This window comes from Chionomys nivalis, chromosome X, assembly GCF_950005125.1.
Source record: "Chionomys nivalis chromosome X, mChiNiv1.1, whole genome shotgun sequence".
Lineage (NCBI taxonomy): Eukaryota > Metazoa > Chordata > Mammalia > Rodentia > Cricetidae > Chionomys > Chionomys nivalis.
In genome coordinates, this window is record NC_080112.1 from 95,780,321 (window position 1) to 95,804,819 (window position 24,499).

Consider the following 24,499-nt stretch of genomic DNA (forward strand, 5'->3'; position numbering starts at 1 on the left):
CACAAAGCAAAAGATACTTTATGCTGTGACTGGGACTCCAGTCTAGAGACTCTGATGTCCTCTTTTGGACACTCCAGGTGCAGGTGCCCTTACTAACATGTGCCTGTACCTCTTCCCCATCCCCACATAATTTAAAAAAATAAAAGAAATTAGAGCTCTGCTGTGAAGAGGCTTCTCATTTAGTCAGCATTTAAGGTTAGTCATTCTTTAATAAAAATTGCTTAAAGCAAAAAAACAAATTAAATACATATTTGGCAGAGAATATGCTTTCAAATTATCGCTTCACCATCTTGCCCAAGTATTTTCATGTCTACCTCTCATGTGCTATTCCAAAATTAGAAATTCTAGGGAAAGACTGTGGTCCTTAAGTACATAGTATTTTGTCATTCACCAACTGACTTGTTTCTTGGAAGATGGCCTCACACTCGTATATTTGAAATTAATATTCTTCAGATGGTAGTTTGCCACTTTCTTTCGGAAACAGCTACAGCAAATATGTACCTTCTGCAATAGCCAGATATATGAACACAGATGTTTAACTCTGAATTTTGATAAATATATTATATATTTGTAGAATATAAATTTTTTAATATTTTAAAAACATTTATGCTATTTTATGTGTATGAATGTTTGCCTACATATATTCATGTGTCCTGCATGCATGCCTACTACCTACAGAGGTCAGAAGAGAGGGTGAGATACTCTGGAACTGGCTTTACAGACGGTTGTGAATCAATAGATTGGTACTGGGAACCAATTGCAAGAGCAATAAGTTCTCTTAATCACAGAGCCAACTCTCCATCCCCAGCCACTGACATATAAACTTCAATATAAGAACAGAAAGTATGCCTGTGCAGAGTTTTTATATCTTTCTGCCTTTTAATTAACAGCTATGTCAATTCCCCCTTATGCGTGTGGTTCTAAAATCAAATTGCCCTTTAAAAATAAACCCCAGATCCTAAATTCTACTTGAAAAAAGACAGTCTTGAAACCAGTGTGAGAAAATCACCTTGGATCACTTATAACCACACGCACACATATATGTGTGCCATCCAATATGGAAAACACACATGAACTGCATTCAAAATGAGACAGGAGACCAAAAAAGTTACTGCATGTTAACTTATTTAATACTGTTATGAAACTAATAACACAAGGCTTCACACTGAACACCTTTATGAACAAAATACAGTATGCCTTTAAGTTTTTAGGCTTCTTATCACATTAAAACTGTATAGCACATGACATCACAAAATTATAGGGCCATAAAGAATTCTTTTGAGTTTATACCTCAACCACAATCAGATTCATCTTGATACAGAAATATTTACTCTCATTTGACATCTCACTTATTTAGCCACATGGGTGTCAGACACAGGTCTTTACAAAGGTAGAGTGATCATTTACCTTTAAAACACAGTGGAGATCTACATCGAAACAAATTCTGTTACTTACTGTCCTTTTATTTTTCAATACAAGCGCTTTAGATATTAATGTGAGATACAATTTCACTGTCTAAAATCACATCACATATACTGAAATTGCAAATAAACATAGTAGGAATGTGGACATACTGTAGTCTCTGGCTTTAACATTATACACTGGTCAAAATACTTAAAACTTCAAGGTATTGGAAATTGGTTGAAAACTTATATGATAATGTCATTCAATATATTCATTTTATAGCAAATGTAGAGAAGGGAGGGCAGCTGGATCATTACAATCTGTATGTAGGTTTCTGGACATGATAGGAATTACGTTGTTTACAATAAATGTAGGTGATCACTTTTGGAGAATGATAATTCTGTCTTTGAATTTGTAAATCAAGATTTATCACCATATGTGAATAAAATTAGAGGGATGTTAAATAGTATTGGCCAGGATTCATTGTACCGAGATGTTGGAACGAAAATACACTTTGCAGAAGGAACAGTATAACGTAAATTGTTACAAGTGAAGTAGTCACACACTACTGAAGAAACTTCTGACAGAAAATTGTCTGGATGGTTTTTCAATAATGAATCTAATATGAAGTGAGAATGTCAAATACAAGATGAATTGAAAACCACTTAACTTTAGAGTTCTTGGAATATTCTGATGAAAATACCAAGAAAAGAATAGATTCTCTTCAAAGCAGCATTCTATATATACCCTATAATTATTTTGTGTGCTAATCTTTAAGAAGCCTATTCTGGAGTATAAATTTTATGCAGAAAGACCTCCACTTTATTGTTACCCAAATTACAGATATCCAAGACACAGATGACGTGGACTCTATCCAGTTCAGCTGCTTCTTTTACAATATCACCTAAAAGTGAAAAACAGATGGTAAGCATTGTAAAATAGTTAAATATTTACTTGGATTTATAATCACACAAACTGATAATCTTTTTCTTACAATATTAATGATGGCTCTAATCTTCTTTGTAGTTCATCACATGCATTTATGAAACTTCTCTAGACAGAAAGCACATCTATCAATAGGTGCAGTCAATAATATTCTTACATGTATTTCCTAGAATATTTAGTCTTCTGTTTCCTTTTCTTTTTTACAGAGTAAAGCAAATCTACATATTTTCAAGGTCACAGACAAACATCTTAGATTTTAAAGAAGTTTGAAGATTAGCTATCTTTTTATTTTCTTCTTTTTTTAAAAGCAGCAGAAGCACAGACATTGATGTTATGACTGATACCAGTCTTTTTTTTAATATTTCTTATGGTTTATTTAACTTCATTTTATGTTCATTGGTGTGAAGGTGTCAGATCCCCTGGAACTAGGTCTTCAGACAGTTGCGAGCTGCCATGTGGGTGCTGGGAATTGAACCCCGGGTCCTCTGGAAGAGCAATCAGTGCTCTTAACCGCTGAGCCATCTCCCCAGTCCCTAGTTATCTTATTTTTATATGCAATTAATTATTATTTTGGAAAAATCTACAAGGTCTACAGCAAGTAGCCAATGTGTCCTATATATTTTAATTTCTTTTATACACATGTTTATAGGTGAATGTACAGGGAACAGTATTCTTTCAAAGTGTATTTTTTAGAAGTCAGACAGCTTTGTACACTCTAATGAATCTTTATTATTTCTTCTTCAAAGAAAGTAAAAACGAATTTTTTTCCCATCTCTTTCTTTGCCTTGACAACTCTAGAAGTCAGTTTCTCCTGCTGGGTTAGCAAGAAGAAGGGAACAAGCTAGGTTCAGGAGAAGGGAGTTGCTGACTGATTGCATTACACTTCAGCAAGAAACTTTACTCATGCTCAGCCACTGTGGCTTTAGAGCTGCTTTGTAACAACAGCACAGTTCAACCTACCATATACAGTGCAGTAATTCTCATCTCTGAAATCCATATAGGGAACCCTCGTTACACAGAGGATAAAGTGTTTTCTAAATATATGAACATTCTTCTGTATTACACTACAGTTACGAATTGTTGTTCAATGGGTACATTAACAATAATTTCATGTATACATATATATGTACATATGTATATCCTTCTACTTCATGATTAAAATTACACCAAGAAATATTTTATATCAGTAAGATTTGCTAAATGATTTGTGATAAATGGCTAATCATTTGTAAAATATAAAGCTAGATCCTTATCTCACCCTCCACGTGAACTAATTCTAAATGGGTTAAAAATTTAAACTGGCAAAGCAAAGTCCCATTAATGACAACTTACCCCACTAAAAATTAAAAGGTGAGTAAAGGACCTGAATAGAAAGTTCTTCAATGACATACATGTGGCCTAATATGTCCATGAAAAGATACTGAAACTATTAGTAATTATGAGAAATTTAGAACTAAGAATACCACCTGTCCATTCGTACAGCTGTAAACAAAACAACAGACTTCAAGATGTCCCAAATATAAGGGTACATGGGGGAAGTCTTGAGTTTGATCCCTGGAATTCACAGAATTGAAGAGGAAAAACTGAATCCTACAAGATGTCTTCTGACCTCCACATGTACCCCATGCCATACATGTTTGTGTGACACAGTGTGTGTGTATGTGTGTGCGTGTGCATGTGTGTGTGCACACACACACACATGGACATACAATTTAAAAATAAACTTTTAATTATTTAAAAATTAAACAAAATAATCAGAAATTAACAAATTTTGGTAAGGCTGTGGAGAAACTAGGCTACGCATATATTGCTGGTGGGATATGTTAAATAGTGTAATAGAAAACAGTTTATTTCTCAAAAACTTACACATAAGCATATCGTGATATTGAGTAATTCTATTTCTAGGTATTTATATGCACCTGAAGAACTGAAGACATGGATCCAAAGGCATGCATGTATACATATGATCATAGTTGAATTATTTACAAGATCCAATATTGTGAATAAGCTAAATTTCTAGAAATTTAACAGATGAATGGATAAACAAAATGTGATATATAATCCAATGAGAAATCATTCAGCTATAAAAAGGAATAAAATTGTGATACATATTCTAACATGGATGAACCCTGACCATGTTATGCTAAGGTAAACAAGCCAAAAACAATAGAGCAAATATTGTATGATTTAAATAAAATACCTTTAATAGGGTAATTCATACAGAAAGTTGAAGAGCTACCAAGGAGTTGGGGGAAGAGGAAATGAGAATTACTGTTTACGCTTCTGGCATTTCATCACAATAAAAATATATATGTAAGGAAAAGAAAACTATAAAAAATACCCTCAAAACAGCAATTTGGGTATATGCATGTATATGTGCATGTGTTCATGTGTTTGTGTGTGGAGGTCAGAGGTCAACCTTAGGTGTCATTCCTCTAGAGATAAAGAACCTTGTGAGATTCTCTCACTGGGGCCGAGTACTTGCTTAACAGTTTGTGCTGGCTGACCTCCAAGCACCCAGGGATCTGTCTGTCTCTGCCTCTGTCACCAAGCCCACATTTTACATAAATGCTAGGGAATCTAAACTCAGGTCGTCATGCGTGTACAGCAAGCACTTTACTGACTGAGCCATCTCCCCAGAATGGGAGTGAATTTTTATAGTCTTGAATCAGTTATGCCTTTGAATACGACACTAAAACGAGGAACCACAAATATATCATTATTTAGCTGAGTACTTAGAATACAATTATTTAAATACCAAAGTACGCCTTCCTTTCAATAATTGTCAAACTGGGTAAAAGTATTTTTAATATACAATGAAAGGTAATTTTTTTCAATGCGAAAAGACAGGCCACAAGTTAATAATAACATGAATAATATTTGCTGGGTGGTAGTGGCACACACCTTTAATCCCAGCATTCAGGAGGCAGAGGCAGGTGGATTTCTGTGAGTTTGAGGTCAGCCTGGTCTACAGAGCGAGTGCCAGGACAGGCTCCAAAGCTACACAGAAAAACCCTGTCTCGAAAACAAAGAGAAATAATATTCGTAGGAAAATGTAAAAAATGCTAGCAGTGAAATTTCTAGAAAAGACAAAAATAAGCAAATAATTGACTTATTTATACATAACATGCCTGGCCTGGCTGGAACCAATCTTAAACACTCTTCAATGGGGGCCCATTAAAGCAAATTTTGATTTGGTCACACTGTAGAATATTTTGTTGTTCCTGAGTAGAATGTGGTAGCTTTTGCTATAAAGGCATGAAAAATTTCCAAGGTGTACGTTGCGGGAGCTGATTAAAAAACTGTCTATAGAATTCCAAAATACAACATCCCTTCATGATAAAGGTCTTGAGGAAAACAGGGATACAAGGAACATACCTAAACATAATAAAGGCAATATACAGCAAGCCAACAGCTAACATCAAACTAAATGGAGAGAAATTCCCAGCGATCCCACTGAAATCAGGAACAAGACAAGGTTGTTCACTCTCTCCATATCTATTCAATATAGTTCTTGAGATCCTAGCTAGAGCAATAAGACAGCAAAAGGAGATCAATGGGACACAAACCAGAAAAGAAGTCAAACTCTCATTATTTGCAATGATATGGTAGTTTACATAAGCAACCCCAAAAATTCTACCAAGAAACTTCCTTATGACCTATAAACATTTTCAGTAATGTAACAGGATACAAGATTAATTCAAAAAAGTCAGTAGCCCTCCTGTACACAGATGATAAAAGGGCTGAGAAAGAAATCAGAGAAACATCACCCTTCACAATATCCACAATTAGAATAAATTCATTTCAGAGTAACTCTATGGAAGACTTGTATAACAAGAACTCTAAATCTTTGAAGAAAGAAATTGAAGAAAACACCATCAAGTGGAAAGATCTCCCATGCTCTTGGGTAGGCAGAATTAACATAGTAAAAAAGGCAATCTTACCAAATGCAAGTTACAAATTCAATGCAATGCCCAGCAAAATCCCAGCAAAATTCTTCACAGACCTTGAAAGAATAATATTCAATTTCATATGGAAAAGGAAAAAACCCAGGATATCCAAAACAATCCTGTACAAAAAAGGAACTTCTGGAGGCATCACAATCCCTGACTTCAAACTCTACAACAGAGCTATAGTACTGAAAACAGTTTGGTATTGGCATAAGAACAGACAGAACTGAATAGAAGACCCAAATATTAATCCACACAACTTTGAACACCTGATTTTTGACAAAGAAGCAAAAAATAGCAAATGGAAAAAAAAGCATATTTAACAAATGGTGCTGGCATAACTGGATATCAAAATGAAGAAGAATGAAAATAGACCCCTATCTATCACCATGCACAAAACTCAAGTCCAAATGGATCAAAGACCTCAACATAAAGCCAGCCACATTAAACCTTATAGAAGAGAAAGTGGGAAATACACTTGAACTCATTGGCACAGGAGAGCATTTCCTAAATATAACACCAACAGCACAGACACTGAGAGAAACAATTAATAAATGAGACCTCCTGAAACTGAAAAGCTTCTGTAAAGCAAAGGACATGGTCAACAAGACAAAACGACAGTCTACAGAATGGGAAAAGATCTTCACTAACCCCACATCATACAGAGGTCTGATCTCCAAAATATACAAAGAACTCAAGAAATTGGTCATCAAAAGAACAAATTATCCAATAAAAATATGGAGTACAGACCCAAAGAGAATTCTCAACAGAGGAATCTAAAATGGCTGAAAGACACTTAAGGAAATATTCAACATCCTTAGTCATCACAGAAATGCAAATCAAAACAACTCTGAGATTTCATCTTACACCTGTAAGAATGACCAAAATCAAAAACACTGATGACAACTTATGCTGGAGAGATTGTGGGGAAAAGGGAACACTTCTGCATTGCTGGTGGGAATGTAAGCTGGTGGGAATGCAAGCTGGTACAGCCCCTTTGAATGTCAGTGTGTTGATTTCTCAGAAAATTAGGGAACAATCTTCCTCAAGACCCAGTAATACCACTTTTCGGTATATATCCAAAGGATGCTCAATCGTGCCACAAAGACATGTGCTCAACTATGTTCATAGCAGCATTGTTTGTCATAGCCAGAATCTGGAAACAATCTAAATGCCCCTCAACCGAAGAGTGGATAAGAAAAATGTGGTACATTTACACATGGAATACTAGACAGCAAGAAAAAATAATGACATTTTGAATTTTGCAGGAAAATGGATGGAGCTAGAAAACATTATTTTGAGTGAGGTAACCCAGACCCAGAAAGACAATTATCATATCTACTTACTTATAGGCGGTTTTTAAACATAAAGCAAAGAAAACCAGCCTACAAATCACAATCCCAGAGAACTCAGACAACAATGCAGACACTAAGAAAGACTTACATAGATCTAATCTACATGGAAAGTAGAAAAAGACAAGATTTCCTGAGTAAATTGGGAGCATGGGGACCTTGGGGGACCGCTAAAGGGTGAGGGGAAAGGCAGAAAGGGGGGCAGAGAAAAATTTAGAGCTCAATAAAAAAAAAACTATGTCTATAGAATTCAACTTATGTGCATTTATTTGATGGAAAAAAATTAATCAGTAAACATGGCAAACAAGTGAGAAAGAATAGACATGGGAAGACAAGGGGAACTTTCACTTTTAAACAGGATTTTTCTGCAACTGTTAGAAATTTTAAATTATTACTGTGTATAGCCTTTGTGATTGAAAAGAGGGTTGTGTTTACAAGATGTCAACAGTGAGGCTGGGCAATGGTGGCGCACGCCTTTAATCCCAGCACTCGGGAGGCAGAGGCAGACGGATCTCTGTGAGTTCGAGGCCAGCCTGGTCTACAAGAGCTAGTTCCAGGACAGGAACCAAAAGCTACAGAGAAACCCTGTCTCAAAACCTGCTCCCCCCCAAAATAGATGACAACAGTGTTATCCCATGAGCCACTGCTTCAGATCATGAAGCCTATTTGATCTCTTACATTAGAAGTGGGAAAGGAATGGGAAAGTTTGGAATTAGGCAAACTTTCAGATTCCAATCCTAGCTCTGTAATTCATGTTGGTGAGACACTGAGTCCCAATGTAGTTACCCTTAAATAGGGGGTAGCAGTATTCACTGTGTCAAGCTCTCTATGAAAGGCCAGGCACACTGTTCAACACAGAACAACACCAACACTATCATTTTTACTGCTGTGCCATAAAAAAGTGATTATCTCACTCACAATGAATCACTTTGCTTTTTTTCCTCCTCTAGTGATCTGTGTCCTTCATGTCCAAATATTAACTACCTAGCAGACTGGTACCAGGCACTTTTCATGTGACCACGCTAATGATGACTGGAAGAATACTGGCACTAGTCATGAGCAGATAAGTGAGAACTCTGACCTACAATTGTATATCAATAATTGTATATGCATATGCCAGAAAGTATGTGACAGAGTAGACATGACACGAAGGGAAAATATCAATACAGAAATATTTCCACTAGTTAGGAGATTTAAGACTACTGAAAGCCCAAGGGGTTGTAATATAGGAAATTATATTACAAATTAATTAATCATCTCTAAAATAGGAAAAAAAAATTCTGAATCTCAAAATTTAGATACTGAAACTCAGTTTGTACAAGCAGGCATGCCAAGTGACATCATCAGGAAGAGTTAATAAGATATGTTCCAAATCAACAGAGCTTCCAGAGTTTCATCAGTTTGGAGGAACCCATCAGAAACTTGCAATAAATGGCATTCTTAAATGCCCTCTCAACTGTATTATCCTGTTGCACTCAATGAAAATGACTAGAAGCTTTACCACTTGCTCAGGAAATAGAAACTACAACAGAAAAAAACAACCATAATTGCAGAGTTAAGTTTTTAAGCACAGAATGGAGAACTTGATATTGTAGGAAGAAGCATAAATAGCTAGAGTTTCACTATTGGGCTCACATATAGTCTTAGCTGTCCTGAAGGAGCAGAATGAATAAATAGCACTTGAATAACCAAACATTTATGAGAAAACGATTATTCTGTAGAATTGCTAACATATTATAATTTGAGGCAATTATACAGCAAAAGTATAAAGGACAAAAGGGAAGATTTACACTAATTCATGTACATACCCTGTCAGTCTGATGAAGTAATTATAACCATAAAAGGGTTCTTTATGGCTCACTGGAATGGAAACAAGCTATTTAATTTATTTAAAAGACACACTCACATTTAAGTCTTAGGGGGTACATTTAGCAAATGAGTTAAGGCTACAGTAGTTTAAATAATAAAAATTGAGAAAAGGTGACAATTCTTTATAGTATGTTTTTTTCTGAACAAAAAGAACAGTTACCTGCAACTGCCTTGGGACCTGGCAGATGTTCATGGCCAGGTGCTTCTGGTGAGTACACACAGCTGTAATTCATGCAGGTCAAGAAGGTGTCTATTTGAGATGTCCGCACATCCTCTGGAGAATACATAGGTAGGAACGCAACATCAATCGCAATCTCATGGTTCAAACCTGTGAGGGAAAGATCACACATTGTTAAATGTTTAGTAGATTAGCATATTTTGCTAGTTTCAGTTTCCTGATTTGATCATAATGTGTGTCTAATAGTTTGAGACCTGTAAAAACCTGTTTACCCACAGGGAACGAAACTCAAACTGATTTTGATAAGCTGTACCTTCTCACCAAGGTTGCCTGACAATCAAAAGACCCTTTACCATACCTTAGCTCTATACATTTTATCTCTGTATTAAGTTAAAGCATTAAAGAGCAGAATTTATGGGTTATAAATAACATGATATAATATACTCATTTGTGAGATTTATTTAGATATGCCTCCCTGTTATAGGTGACTATGTATGCTATAAACTTAAGGTAGAAATAAAGTATCTCATATATATTCATTGCTTTGCAAATCAAAACTAGTTGAACATAAAAACTCATTTGTAACTGTGTTAATAATAACTTTACATGGTATATTTAGACGTAAATTTTGTTTGAATTAAAAAATATTATTCTAATATTGAATACTTGTTTTCTCTGAAACGAAAGTGGTTAAGAGACTCAGGAAATCTGATTTTTAATCATGGCCTGCTTTCTGCTCAACTTGAATGCGAGACTTGAAGCCATATAATTTTTCTTTAGCTCTGAATTGAATAGGCAATCAAATAAATAATGTTCTTTCTCCATTCCAGAAAGCTCAGGGAAAATTGCTGCCAAATGGTAGCAAATTGGTTATCTTTATGGATCTAGTAACAACTACATTCTATCCTTTCTTTAAAATTCATAAATGCCTCATGTTTCATCTCTAAACCACCCTTGAAAACAGGTAAGATAACATTTACATAAAAATAGCACAGTTCTAACATTGATCCGATCTGGTGAGCAGAATGACAAATTTGTGTTCCTTATACCCTTGCTTTTAGCTGACTCATAGCCAAAGCTAATAAAAAGTGACAATTACATATGAGTCAGATGAGAAGTACAGTCAATCTGCTTCAGTCTGTAGCATGTTAAAAAAAAACAGTCTCTGTGTTTCTTTATGACTCTTTGTTTCTGTGGTTATTTTATGTGACTTATGGGAAATCTTGGCCTAAGTTTTATTTCCTAGATATGGAACAAAGTTTGGTAGTGTGCCTGATGAGATCAAGCACCATTATCAAGAGAAAACCATCTGAAAGTCAGATCTTTCATTATCCATGGGTATTTATACCTTGTATTACATGCATGAATATTTACATTAGAGGAAACAGGAAGAAATGGACAGAAGGGAATAATAGTGAAAACAGCACTGGTAAAAGTTAGGACCAAGATCAACAAACAGTAGTTATGTCAGTCATGGGTAAAGGAAAGCTCCCTTAGTTCCCATTCTCATCACCCCCCAAATTTCTAAAGACTTGCCAGTGTTGAGACGCCAACCAATCTGATCTTAATTTCATAATTAGTGCTTCCCTCATTTAGTTTGAGCCAAAGAGAAATCCCCCCTTGGACTTGTGTCTGGGAGAGGGTGCTTATATATTTTAAGTCTAACTTCTATGTTTAATAAATACATTAAATTTTACCCAAACACAGAGATAAATAAAGTAAATACATTAAATTAATAGTATTCAAGAATAAGAGAAAAGCAGTTCACCTACCTAGGATGGTTACTTCAAAATGGCCAAGGCTTCGAGCACTCGGAAATTCACTGAGTTTGGGGGAGTTTCCTTCTGGGGGTACATACTTTGCAGGTTGAGTATTATACTGCTGGGCGAGAAACTTCCCATGCTCCAAAATGAATTTCCGTGGAATACTTTCAGGATAAACACGACTGTAGTATAGGTGGTCTCTCAAGCTGCTCTTCTTGTCTCTCCACAGCTGACTCTCCCATCTGTCACTTGCTACTCTTCTGGACTTCCCTCTGGAACCAGCACTTGAACTTTCTTGACCTGTTGAAAGCACAATGGGACAAGCACAATGGGCCCATAGACTAGCTAAACCAAGGCATTCATTACATTACAGATTAACGCAGCTTTAAGATGAAAATTGAGTATCCAAAAGGTAATTCTTATTCAAGTAAGGAAAGAGGAGTCTGGAGTGATGGCTCAGTGGTTAAGAGCACTTGTTCTTGCAGAGGACCTAGGTTCAATTCCCAGTACTCACATAATGGTTTACAACAGTCCATAACCCCAGTCTCAAGGGATTCAGCACCCTCTTCTGACCTATGCAAGCACCAGGAACATGTGTGGTGCAACAACATACGTGCAGGCAAAACAACCATATACATAAAATAAAAAAATTTAAAATGTGCAAAAGTTTTGAAAAACGTTCAGAAAAAATTAAATTTGCTTTCTAAATAAATTTTCCTCCAAAATTATGAGTGATGCAGTTTTCTCATTTGTTGGAATTGTGAAGATTTGTAATTATCTTCTTAAGAGTATTTCTCCATTTCCCAAATACTCTTGAATAAACATGTTCCTTTTATTGTATGTAATTCAACCAAAGTGAAATCAAATTTATTACAACAGCAATATAGTGATATTCATTCATTTCTTTGTGTCAGTAGCTTCAACTGTCAATTTGATATAGCCCAGACTCAGCTGAGGGCATCTCAAGTTGGGGACTGTCCAGATTAGGCTGTTCTGCAGCCATGTCTGTGAGAAATTACCATAACTGTAGGCAGTTGAATTCCTGGGCTGTAAGACAGTTTAGCAAGCCAAAGGAAGTGAGTCAATAAGCAGTGTTCCTTTATGGTCTCTCCTTCAGCTCCTGCCTCCTTCTGCTCCTGCCTTCTGGTTCCTGTCTTGAGTTCCTGCCTTTAGATTCCCACCATGATGGACTCTCACACGTACATCAAATAAATCCTTTTGTCCCCCAAGTTGCTTTTGATTAGTGTTTTATCACAGCAACAGAGTAGCACACAGGTATCATTTGTATTTTTATAGAGTCTCATGTAGTCCAGGTTGGACTATTAACTCAGTATGCAACTGAAACTTGCCTTGAACCTCTGCTCATTCTCCCTTGGGCTCTTGAGGGGCTCTCAAAGGTTGGAGTTGTAGGTGTGTGCCAGGCAACTATGGAAATCATTCATTATTGGTAGAAACCACGTCCAAAATAAAACTTTATTTCTGCTAAAAGTAATCTGAACAAATACAGTTTTTTTTTTTTGTCGAATAGCATTTCTCCTACAAAAATTTACGTTTAGTGTGTATGATACACATGGCTTATGATGAAGGAAAAGGGAAGTAAATTGAGATTAAATATCTTAGGACTTGGGCTGGTGAAATGGCTCTTTGGGCAATGGTGGTTACTGCTGAGCCTGACGATCTGAATTCAGTCCCCTAGACCTCAACATGATGTGAAGAGACAACTCTCACAAACTGTCCTCTGATTTCGACATGTGAGCTGTGGTGTGCACACATGCGCACACAATCAAATGTTAAAAGGAGGGGGGCTGGAGAGATGGCTCAGTGGTTAAGAGCATTGCCCGCTCTTCCAGAGGTCCTGAGTTCAATTCCTGGCAACCACATGATGGCTCACAACCATCTGTAATGAGGTCTGGTGCCCTCTTCTGGCCTGCAGACATACACACAGACAGAATATTGTATACATAACAAATAAATAAATAAATATTAAAAAAATGTTAAAAGGAGGTCTCTATTATTATTCTTTGTTTTTGTGTATAATATATGCATGCATATATATATGTACGTGTGTGTGTGTGTGTGTGTGTGTGTGTGTGTGCATAAAGGGCCAGAAGTTGATGTTGAATATTTTCCTATATTGCTCTCCACCTTATCTTTTGAGACAGGTTCTTTAACTGAACCTGACTTACTTATTGTCTGGACTGGCTGGCCAGCAACCTCCAGGTATCTTGCCTGCTCTGTCTCCACAGCAGTGGAATTACAGGTATGTTCTCTGCTTGTCTTTTTAAGTGGGTGCTAGGGATCTGAGCTCAGTTTGTCAGCCTTACAGGACAAGTGCCTTGTTGAATGAGCCATTTCCTTAGGCCCCTATTTGTTTGCTACTAAGAAACCAGTTTATTATCTATGTGCAATGCAACTGGTATTTTTGGTTTCTAAAGCAGAATATATGTCATCCCTCACACAGTATGAGAGTTGTTCAACAGTTATTGTGTACCTGTTATACAATATATAATACATCAGACATTGTGCTAAGAAATTTGGTACAACTAATATTTTGATTGAATAACACACCTTTGGGCATAACGACATATTCATGCTAAAATCAGAACAGAAATTAGATGTAAAAATAAGACTCTCATGTTGTCAGTTCTACTAAGACAAGCTATGCGCAACTACATTTTGAAGTTAACCAAGTTTGCCAAGTTGCTTCTTTACAATTGTTTTGTGTCCTGTGGTCGATTCCTGGCCTAGCATAAGAAGCCTTGATGAGACAGAGCAACAAGGCTTCACCATGGTTAATACACCACTCTTGGCATTTCAGATTTTATCCTCTATCAAAATCCATACACCAACCACAGTGCTTGGTTTTTTAAATTAGCTGGACATCTACTGAAAAAATGATTCATCTTAAAAGACAGCATCAGAAGGGAGGATATAGAAACTGAACACAAACTTCTGTTCATCAGGAATCTAAAACACTGCAGTGCCACAAGAGTTATTTTAAGTTCCAAATCAGGCTTATGGATGTTCCTATGGTGAGTATTGATAAGGAAATGGATAAACAAATGAGCCACACATGAAAAAAAAGGAATATACTCCAAGGAAACAGGCTTAAACAGAAGATTAAGAAACTGATTTTACTTTTTAAATTCCCTATAAATAAATCCTTTTATTTAAACTAATAGAAGTACTTGGGACAACAGGAAGTACCTGAGCATAGTGGCACAAGCCTATAATCTTAACATTTCAAAAACTGAAAGTCAAAGGCATGAGAATTGTGACTTAAGAGACACAGTCGGACTGTGTTAGTGAGACACTGTCTAAAAGAAAAAGATGAAGAGCAGTAGCAGGAGCAGTGACCCACACCATACTGAACATTCCCACAGCATGATTAAGTCATATAGTATCTTAATCTTTTAAAAATAAACACTTATCTTACCTTATGGAAAAAAATTACATTATTGAACTTGTCAGGACTAAGTCATGAGCACACACCCACACACACCCATACCCTCCCCCCCAAAATGTATTACTAGAGACTATAAGGGTAAATAGATGCTTTATGAAAATTTCTCCTAAATTCATGCTTTTTTTTTTTTTTTTTTTGGTTTTTCGAGACAGGGTTTCTCTGTGGTTTTGGAGCCTGTCCTGGAACTAGCTCTTGTAGACCAGGCTGGTCTCGAACTCACAGAGATCCGCCTACCTCTGCCTCCCGAGTGCTGGGATTAAAGGCGTGCGCCACCACCGCCCGGCCATGCTTTATATTTTTATCTTAGCAATTTCAGATTATAATTTCCTACTTCAGTTATATATTCCTCACAAATGAATAACTACGTGTTCAAGAAAATTGGGAAAGAGACAAAATATATTCAGACTTCGCGTTTTTCTAAAAATGAGATGAAGAATCATAAACTAGAATTCTTTTATGTTTAGTTTGAGCACTACTAGAATTAACATACAAATACACATTTGTTTATCATGTGAAAAATGGAAATACATGTCATTAAATAAATTAAAAAGTTACTCCTATGGGTTAGAGAGATGGCTCGATAGCTAAGAGCATGGGCTACTCTTGAAGGGAACCTGGGTTCAGTTCCCAGAACCCACACAGCAGCTCACAATTGTCTGTAATTCCAGTCCTGAGGATCTGATGCAGACATACATGTAGGCAAAACACCCATACACACAAAATAAAAATAATTTTAAATAAATAAATAAATAAATAAATAAATAAATAAATAAAAATAGCCATCCAGAGTGAGAGCGATAGAATAGGAGATAGGAAACATGTAAAAAATTAAAGTTCTTTAAATTTGTGTTCTTTGGTAGAGTTGACTTTGGAACTATGTTAATAATTAACCAAATGATAAAACAAGTATTATCTGAATATATTTAAAGAAATCAGTCCCTAGCATTAAGATAAAAGAAGTGAGCTTAAATATCCACCCAGTTTATAATAGAACCATTCAGAAAGGAATATTACAAGTTATCAAGCTTTAATAGTGGGGTACACCATAAAAACAAAAGGAATTGCAAAATAACACTCAGAACATTATTCTGAGCTTCTTAAATTTGCAGTTGCTGTTATAGTTTTGACATGTCCCCAAAAGGCTCAGGTGTTGAAGGCTTGCTTCCTAACTGGTGGGTCTGTTCATTGAGAGGTGAGTGAACAACGAGGACTCAGGTCTAACCAATGGATCTGGCCCTTGTTCTTCTCAGATCTGCAAACCCTTGATGGCCTGGGAAATTTCACAGTTGTTCTTAAAGTAAACACAAAGATTTGCAGTTCTTGATTTGAGTGGTTTTATAGGGGTTTCTGGGTCATGAGAACAGGAAACCATTTTCACAGGTCACATCAGGTTGCTTATGGGGAAAAGAAGAGCAGAATCCGGATTCTTGCCCCGGAATAGGTTTCCTTTATTTTTAATCTTGTATTTGAAAATTATTTGTTGATTCAAATTGGAAGTATACTTGTGAAATTACATTTTGTCTTAACACCAACTAAATAAATACCTAATAACCAATAAGGTAAGGAAGCACTTTTTCTCACTCTGCCCTCTGTAAATGCTTAGAAACAACAGCTAGCCAAGCGTATATTCAAACCTATAATGCCTTGTCTGTAAATGCTAACTGCTATAGCTCTGTAGGGGAATGGTTGATTTCATGCCTGTGGAAAGAATGTTCAAGAGGAGTCTGTAAACATGCTGAAAAAAAAAATAGGAAAATTCTTCCATCCCCCCCCCCACCGCTATCATACATCATGACGGTCATATGAACAGTCTAAGCATAAATGAAGAATGTCTGACCCACACATTTGGCAGATTGTCACTAGTAATGGTAGTGAAAACAAAAACAAAACAAAACTAAACTAAAACCAAACCAAACCAAAACAAACCACCAAAAGAATCAAAACCGAACCAAAGCAACAGCAACAAGTCTACCCTACAACTGATCAGTTCTGGAGAATACTTGGTATGGGAATCATTATTTTGGAAACTGACAAAGAAAAACAGAAAGTACATTTTTCTTCTTAAGTAAATGAAATACATCCTATGACCATTTGGAACTAAGCATTTATCATCAGTACCTGACAATATCAAGAAGCAAGGAAACTTTATAACCCTCTAGAAAAGTGTTAAGTGTGTTAAACTCCTGCCCCCACTAGGTAACAAGGAACAAAAAAAAAATTAGTTGGAGTGGGAAGAATAGAGTGGAAATGGTGTAAATACAGTATTGTATGCAACTCCAAAAATGTTAATTAAGGAAAGAAAACATGTAATAAAGATTAGACAGAAATTGTCAGAAACGACTGGGCAAGAAACCTGGACAACCAGAGTTCAGAGCAATCAAGAGAATGCTTAGTCCAAATACAGACAAACTGAAAATAGCGGGAAGCTTTATGGGCGCTAACCGGGCTGTGGACTGCCCCTCCCTAGCTACAGGCTGTGGACTGCCCCTCCCTAGCTACAGGCTGCGGACTGCCCCTCCCTAGCTACAGGCTCTGGACTGCCCCTCCCTAGCTACAGGCTGCGGACTGCCCCTCCCTAGCTACAGCAGGGTTCTTGAAGAAGGAAGCCAGGGTTCATTCTGTGCGGCCCTGGTCCTGTACACCTTACTTACAAATTATGTAGCTTTCTTCCTTTTGTTTTTCTTAGGCTGTGTGTGGGGAATTGGGTGTGTGAGCCCATGAGTGTGTTCGGAGGCCAAAGTTCAACATCAGTTAGCTTCCTCAATTGAGCTCTACCTTAGTTTTTTTTTTTTTTAATTTTATTAACTTTTTTTTTCACAGCAGCTATTTTGATAATATTCCCCGCCTCCCCTAACTCCTCCCAGAACACCTTTACCTTCTTAGTCACCTAACTTCATGTTTCTCTCTCAAAAACAAACACCACCACAAAAAGCAAGGGGAAAAAAGCCTTGAAAATTAATGTTTTGATATCCACCTTACTTTTCGAGACAGGATCTCTCACGAAACCTAGTCTATTGAGCTAGTTTGGTTGGCTAGTGAGTTCGGGGTACCTAGCCATCACATGCCGCCCTTTCCCACCACTGGGTTTGTTGTTGTGCACTGCCGTGCCTCACTTTTTACCCCCCTGGAGATGCTTGAACAAGCACTTTACTCCCTGAGCCATTTCACAGCCCAATTTAGATCTCTTCCAACCTGCCAGGGCATACCTGAAGTACAATACAAGAGTCCTGACCTCTGGTTTGGGTAACTTACTAAAGGCTGGAAAAGCAGTTGGTATACCTTGGGAATGCTGTGAAGCAGACAAAGCACCTGCAGAAATGTGGAGCAAGTTACGGGAACTGAGATGGAAAAGTCTAAGGTCATGGAGGATAAGTCAGCTTGAAATTTTGGTTTTGAAATTGGTGCATTCAAATCACACATGTATCCTAGGTCATCTGGAACAGGCTCTCTCTAAGTTGCAAACTCAAAAAAGCTCTAAGAGCTTAACTTTCACTTGAGGTTGCTCCAAAGGCTCCGTGGAAGTCTAGCTAAGTCCTGAAGGAGGACCACAGCCCAATGCCAAACTGCTAAGGTTGGGGGAAGTGGTATTTCACTTTAGCTTCTGTTGCTCCAAGAAACGTCTGTCAGGACAATAGATGGACATAGTTAAGAAAAAGAGAATTCTGTAGCTACATACAATGAATTTCAACCAAGAACTGGAGGAAGTCACTAGACAAAGGGACATTCGTAGTTTTCAAAAATAAAAAAAAAGCAGCAAATATTATGGGGAAGAAAAAGCTGATTTGCATAGTCACTGCATCATAATATTCTAATGCTCAGTTTACAACAAGAAGCCAAAGCCTTACAAAGAAGAAGGTGAATATAATGCATTCAAAGGACAAAAACAAGTGAACAGTCACTGACAAGACCTGGACACTGGAATTGTAGTAAAAGTATTTTTAAACAAATGGCTCAAATGTGCTTTAAAAATGAAAAATTGAAAAATTGTTTAAAGGGCTAGATATAAAATAATAGCAATACAGGCAAAACTCAAAACCAAACCAGAGAAACAATACTTGAATCAATGGGGAAAAAAAACCCACAATAATAAAAACTAAAATAATAATCCACGGGGTAAAACAATAACAGAATAGGAGAATTTACTCTAGGTCTTCAATGGTATTTCTGAGAAGGCAGAGAGGGAATCAGCAAAATGGGAGGATGATTAAGGAGTAGAAATGAAAGGAAAGAAATGAAATGAAAGTTTAAAAAAAAAAACAGAGCCCAGGGAACTGGTGTGGCAACATGAAGCTGACCACCACTGATATTATCAGAGTTATAAAAGAAGAAAAGGAAGAAGAATGAGTTCTTGAAGAAATAATGGCCCTAGATTTCACAATGATACAGATTATAACAAAATGGGTGAAAGACACACCAAAAGAAAGACACACAAAAGCAAGGGAGAGGCAGCCTGGCAAGGACAAAAATGTGCTCTGCAGCAGAGTCCTCATAAAAGCCCCACGGGGCCAAAAAGCAAAGTGGTGATTTCGAACACTGGGGAAAATGTTAAATAGGGATTCTATATGGAGCAAAACATTACTCCAAGAATGAGTGCGAGATCAACACATTGTGAAGAGAGAATAGAAAATGAGGGATTTGGTTAGCACTCCATTTAGCCTGCAAGGACTGCTAAAGGCATCAGGTGGACGCAAAAGGACACAGAGCTGTAGAGAACCTTGATGATATATCAAGAATAAAGACCTTGGGTAAAATTACCTTCATTGACAAATAGCAAAATTCACATTGGTGTGTTTTTAGTTCTTAACTCTGGTTGTTAATTTTCTATATGAAACCAATCATGTTTGATATGTATAAGACATAATTAAAAGCTGGGCAATGATGGCGCAGCCCTTTAATCCCAGTACTCGGGAGGAGCAGAAAGGAAAGGAATAACAGACAGATCTCTGTGAGTTCGAGACCAGCCTGGTCTACAAGCGCTAGTTCCAGGACAGGCTTCAAAGCTACAGAGAAACCCTGTCTCAAAAAACAAAAACAAACAAACAAACAAACAAAAACAACCCCGAAAAAGAAAAAAGAAAAATGACATAATTAAATGTCATGGAACACATAATGCACATAAATATAATCTGTGATGGCAAAAATATAAATAGTGGGATATAAATAGTGGGGGATAGGGAAATATGTATGGAGCACAGTCTTTTTATACTGTTGAAAATAAGTTGTTGATTCAAGCTATGCTACTATAAATTTAGAATGTTAAATTTAATCTGTATGGTAACCATAAGTCAAACAGTTAGAGTTCCATATTTGTGACTTATACAATTATAGATTCAATCAACTTTGGATTAAAAGCATTTAAAAACAATTGCCCATATTGTACATGTACATACTCTTGTTGCTGCATTGGTCTATAGACAATACAGGGTAAAAACTATATACTGAGCATTTATAGTGTACTAGATATTACAAATAATCTTGAGATGATTAAAGTATACAGGAAGATACACCTAGGTTAAAGTCAAATAGTACAACTTTTTATATAAGGAACTCGAACATATGAACATTTTGGTATCTGTGGGGCGTACTGGCATCAAAACCGTGCATGCCCCAACGTACAAATCTATCTTCAAATACACACATATGGGTACAGACAAGGAAATGATTTAATAATCCAGATTGATTTATATAAACAAGCCACTTAAACACAGAGTAAGGCAGTAGTGCAGGAAACGAGGAAAAAAAGCAAAGCATGATACATAGGAAACAAAAAATTCAAGTGTGTTCACCCTTCTCAGTATAATCAAAGACTGTAATCAAAAGGCATTTGCTCCTCTAGCTAGAAAGACAACGTAGGTTGAAAGCAAAAGGACAGGATCCATTGCAAACACTAACCAGATGAGAACTAGAGTCGCTGTTAATATCAGACCAAATAGACCGTAAGCCAGCAACTCTTGTAAAAGATCAAAGAAATTATCTACTGAGAAGAGTCAATCATCAAATTATGTAATAATTATAAACATATGATTTTTTTTTTTAAAAAAAAGCAGATTGCCCTAGCTCAAGAGGAAAGCGTTAATAGAATTGAGGGAGGCCATTTTACACTGGTAGCTGGAGATTTCAGTATATCATTTTGAATAATAGCTAGAGCATCTAGCTAGGAGATGAATAAGGAAAATGACGTTTGAACATTGTAAACCAAACAGAACAGACATATATAGAATACTCCAATCCCCAGAAGTAAAGTATACATTCTTCTCAAGAATACATGAGATATTATCCAGAAAAAAACAAACAAACAAACATATGCTTGGCCACAAAACAAGTCTCAATAGATAAAAAAAAAAAAATTTCCAAAATCTTCAAAGTAACTTTTCTAACTGCAATAGAATGAAGTTAGAAACCAATAATGGAGAAAAAAAGTAAGAGAATTCACAGATCCGTGAAAATGAAACAACACAGTCATAAGCAACAGGTCAAAGACAAAATTATAAAGGAAATCACAGTATCTCGGGGTGAATGAAAATGAAAATACAGTGTGAAGCCTAGGAGATGTGATGAGGTGCTGGTGGACCACTGACGCTTGGAGATGCTGATATTAAGAATTTCCAAATCAATAGGCCAACTTAATACTGTGAGGAATTAGAAAAGAGTATTTAGAGTAGACATGCAATAGAGAGTATAAAAAACCCTAAACTGCTCTTTGAAAATATCAAAATTATCTTGTGTATATGTGTTCACATGTATGTGCATACATATGTATGTATGTATGCATGTGCATATTTATGTGTGAAGGCAGAGGTCAAATGCTGGGTGTTCTCTTCAATCACTATCTTTTACCCTAATTTCAATTCTACTTTTATTGATTGATTGATTGTGTGTGTGTGTGTGTCTCTGTGTGTGTATGCATGTGTGTATGTGTGTGTTCATCCTCATGAGGAGGTCCAAGGACAATTTAGAGGAGTTGATTCTCTCCTTTTATCATGTGAGCTGAGGAATTAAAAGTTAAGTCTTTACCTGTTGAGGCCATCTCACTTGCCCTCTACCTTATTATTATAACTATTTTAACATTTATTTATTATTTTGAGAATTTGATAAGAGTACCGAATTTACATCATTTCTACCTTACTGTCTCTTCCACCTTTTCCACACCCCTTCCCTCCCACTCAAAATTCATGACCTCTTTGATCAAAATAAATACATACATATATGTAAGAGCATACACACACATATATGTGTATATATATACATATATATATATATATACACACATATATATATACAACCTGCAGAGCTAATTTAGTGATGCTCATAGTGTGTGTGTGTCGGTGTTTAAGGCTGAATATAGGGATTGGATAACCTATTGGGGGCTCTTACATTCAATAGACTGATTCTCTCTTTCTCTTAGAAGCCATGGACCATAGTACTTCATTTCGGGGTGGGACCTGGTTTTCCTTTCCTCACCCATGTTGGAATGCCAACTGTCATTATCTTACTGGCCTAGAATTTAAAAAATAGGCTAGGCTGGCATGCCAGCAAGCCCCAGGGATCCTCCTGTCTTTGCCTATCAGGGCTGGGTATACAAGTGCCTTGGGTCACACCTGTCTTTTTTTTTTTAAATGTGTGTGCTAGAAATGAAAACCTTTGTTCACATACTTGCATAACAAACACTTTACCAAGTAAACTATCTCCAGCTTAAAAACTGTCCTTAGGTAGAGTGGCCAAGCAAAAAGAGAAGGCACAAATGACTAAACTCAGAGATGAAAGTGTGATTCTTTAGAGAAATAATATTGCAGTGGAATACTCTGATTATGTGCCAATAATACAGATTATAGAACAGATGCTTTGTAGGAACAGATAAATGGCTGAAGTTTACCCACAAGACATAGACATTCTCATCAGACTTTTAACAAGTCGAGACTGAACTAACAACCAGAACCTCATCAACAAGACAATAGAAACAGATGGCTTCACTGGTGAATTCTAGAAAACATTTAACAGCAGAACTGAGCTAGGGTATTGCTCAGTAGAGTCCTTGGCTGGTATGTGAGAGGCCTTACGCTTAGTCCTCCGGTATAAAAAAAATAAACACAAATCCTCCAAATGATTATAAAACAGAAAATGCAGGAACACTTCCTTTCCCATTCTACAAGGCCAGTATTACCAATACCAAAGTCTAATAAAGGCACTCAAAAAATTACATACAATTATTCTTTAGCAATGTCTCTTAATACAGAAGCAGAATTATGAAAAATTATCAGCAAACCAGTTTCAAAGAATTATTAACAAGATTCTGTGCCATAACCAAGTACGATTTATTTGAGAACTGTTTGAGTTGTTCAACATAAGGAAAGAAATATATCACATTAATTCAATGATGACAATACCAGGTAATTATCTCAAATGGTGTCAAAAGGCATTTAACAAAATCCAACACCCACTCATGATAAAAAGCACTTAGCTAACTAGGAATAGATGGGAACTTGCTTGAGTTGGCAATGGTACTTTATAAAAGACAAAAATATAAAATCTTTAATTAATGGAGAAACGAGAAAGAGTTCTCCCTGTCTATGACTGTACCATCCTGAATGTACATGTGAAAAAGAATATCCCTGTGATCTTGCACAAAATAAGGTTTCTCACTTTCCTCATTGCTACTCAACACTGCACTTTAAGAAAGAAAATGGAAACGAGAGGTGGGAGGAGTGAAAGAGAAAGAGGGCTGCTAAGGTAAAGGCAAAAGCAAGTGCTACCAAGTCTGATGACCTGAGTTCAGTCCCTGAAACCTACATGTTAGAAAGAGATGCCTACTTCTAGAAGTTGTCAGAGAGGTCTATATATGAATAGTGACACACACCCACACCCACATGTGCCATTTCAGACTTCACATGAGTAAATAAATATAACACAAAAGTTAAAGATTCAAAATAAATTAAAGGAAGAGATGAATGGCCTCAAGTTGAAAAGGTACTGTAAGATTAGCCTGTCTGGGAGCTGGAGCAGTGGTTTAGAACAGTGGCTACTCTTCCAGAGGATCCAGCTTCCATTGCCAGCATCCACATGCCAGCTCCCAACCATCTGTAACTCCAGTTCCAGGGGAATAGACGGCCTCTGCTAGCCCCTACAAACACTGCATGCATGTGGTGCACAGAATTACATGCTGGCAAAATATCCATCCATACACATACAAATAAAGAATTCTTTAAAACATTTCAAATGTCAACATTCTATTTCAGATTGGCTTCACTCTATAAAACTCAAAATCTTTAAAACAGCAACATTACCCTTAACAACCACAAAATTACCCTTACTTGCAGATTATAGGATGCCATGTATAGGAAATCTTTCAGAATCAAGAGTAAAGTAATTCCAGCTAACAAAGTAATTTAGTTAGTTGGCAGGATATAGGATCAAGGCACAAAAAACCTAGTCTTGTGAATTCATATCCAGAAACCATAAAGATACTCCAATCAATGACCCAAAATCAATTATTGAGCAAATGAAGGGAACATCAATTCCAAAAACCAGTAAAAATAGACAATAAATATATGCAAATATATTCAACATCAGAGAAT

General features: G+C 36.5%; 1 protein-coding gene across 1 annotated transcript in view; it reads right to left on the reverse strand.

Moving 5' to 3' along the window:
* Positions 1-2,186: 2,186 nt before the first annotated feature.
* Positions 2,187-24,499, reverse strand: part of Radx (RPA1 related single stranded DNA binding protein, X-linked) — a 79,761-nt gene continuing 57,448 nt past the window's right edge. Inside the window, 3 exon segments of the mRNA XM_057760438.1 lie at positions 2,187-2,308; positions 9,681-9,848; positions 11,471-11,755. Of these exon segments, the coding sequence (XP_057616421.1) occupies positions 2,187-2,308; positions 9,681-9,848; positions 11,471-11,755 (575 nt within the window).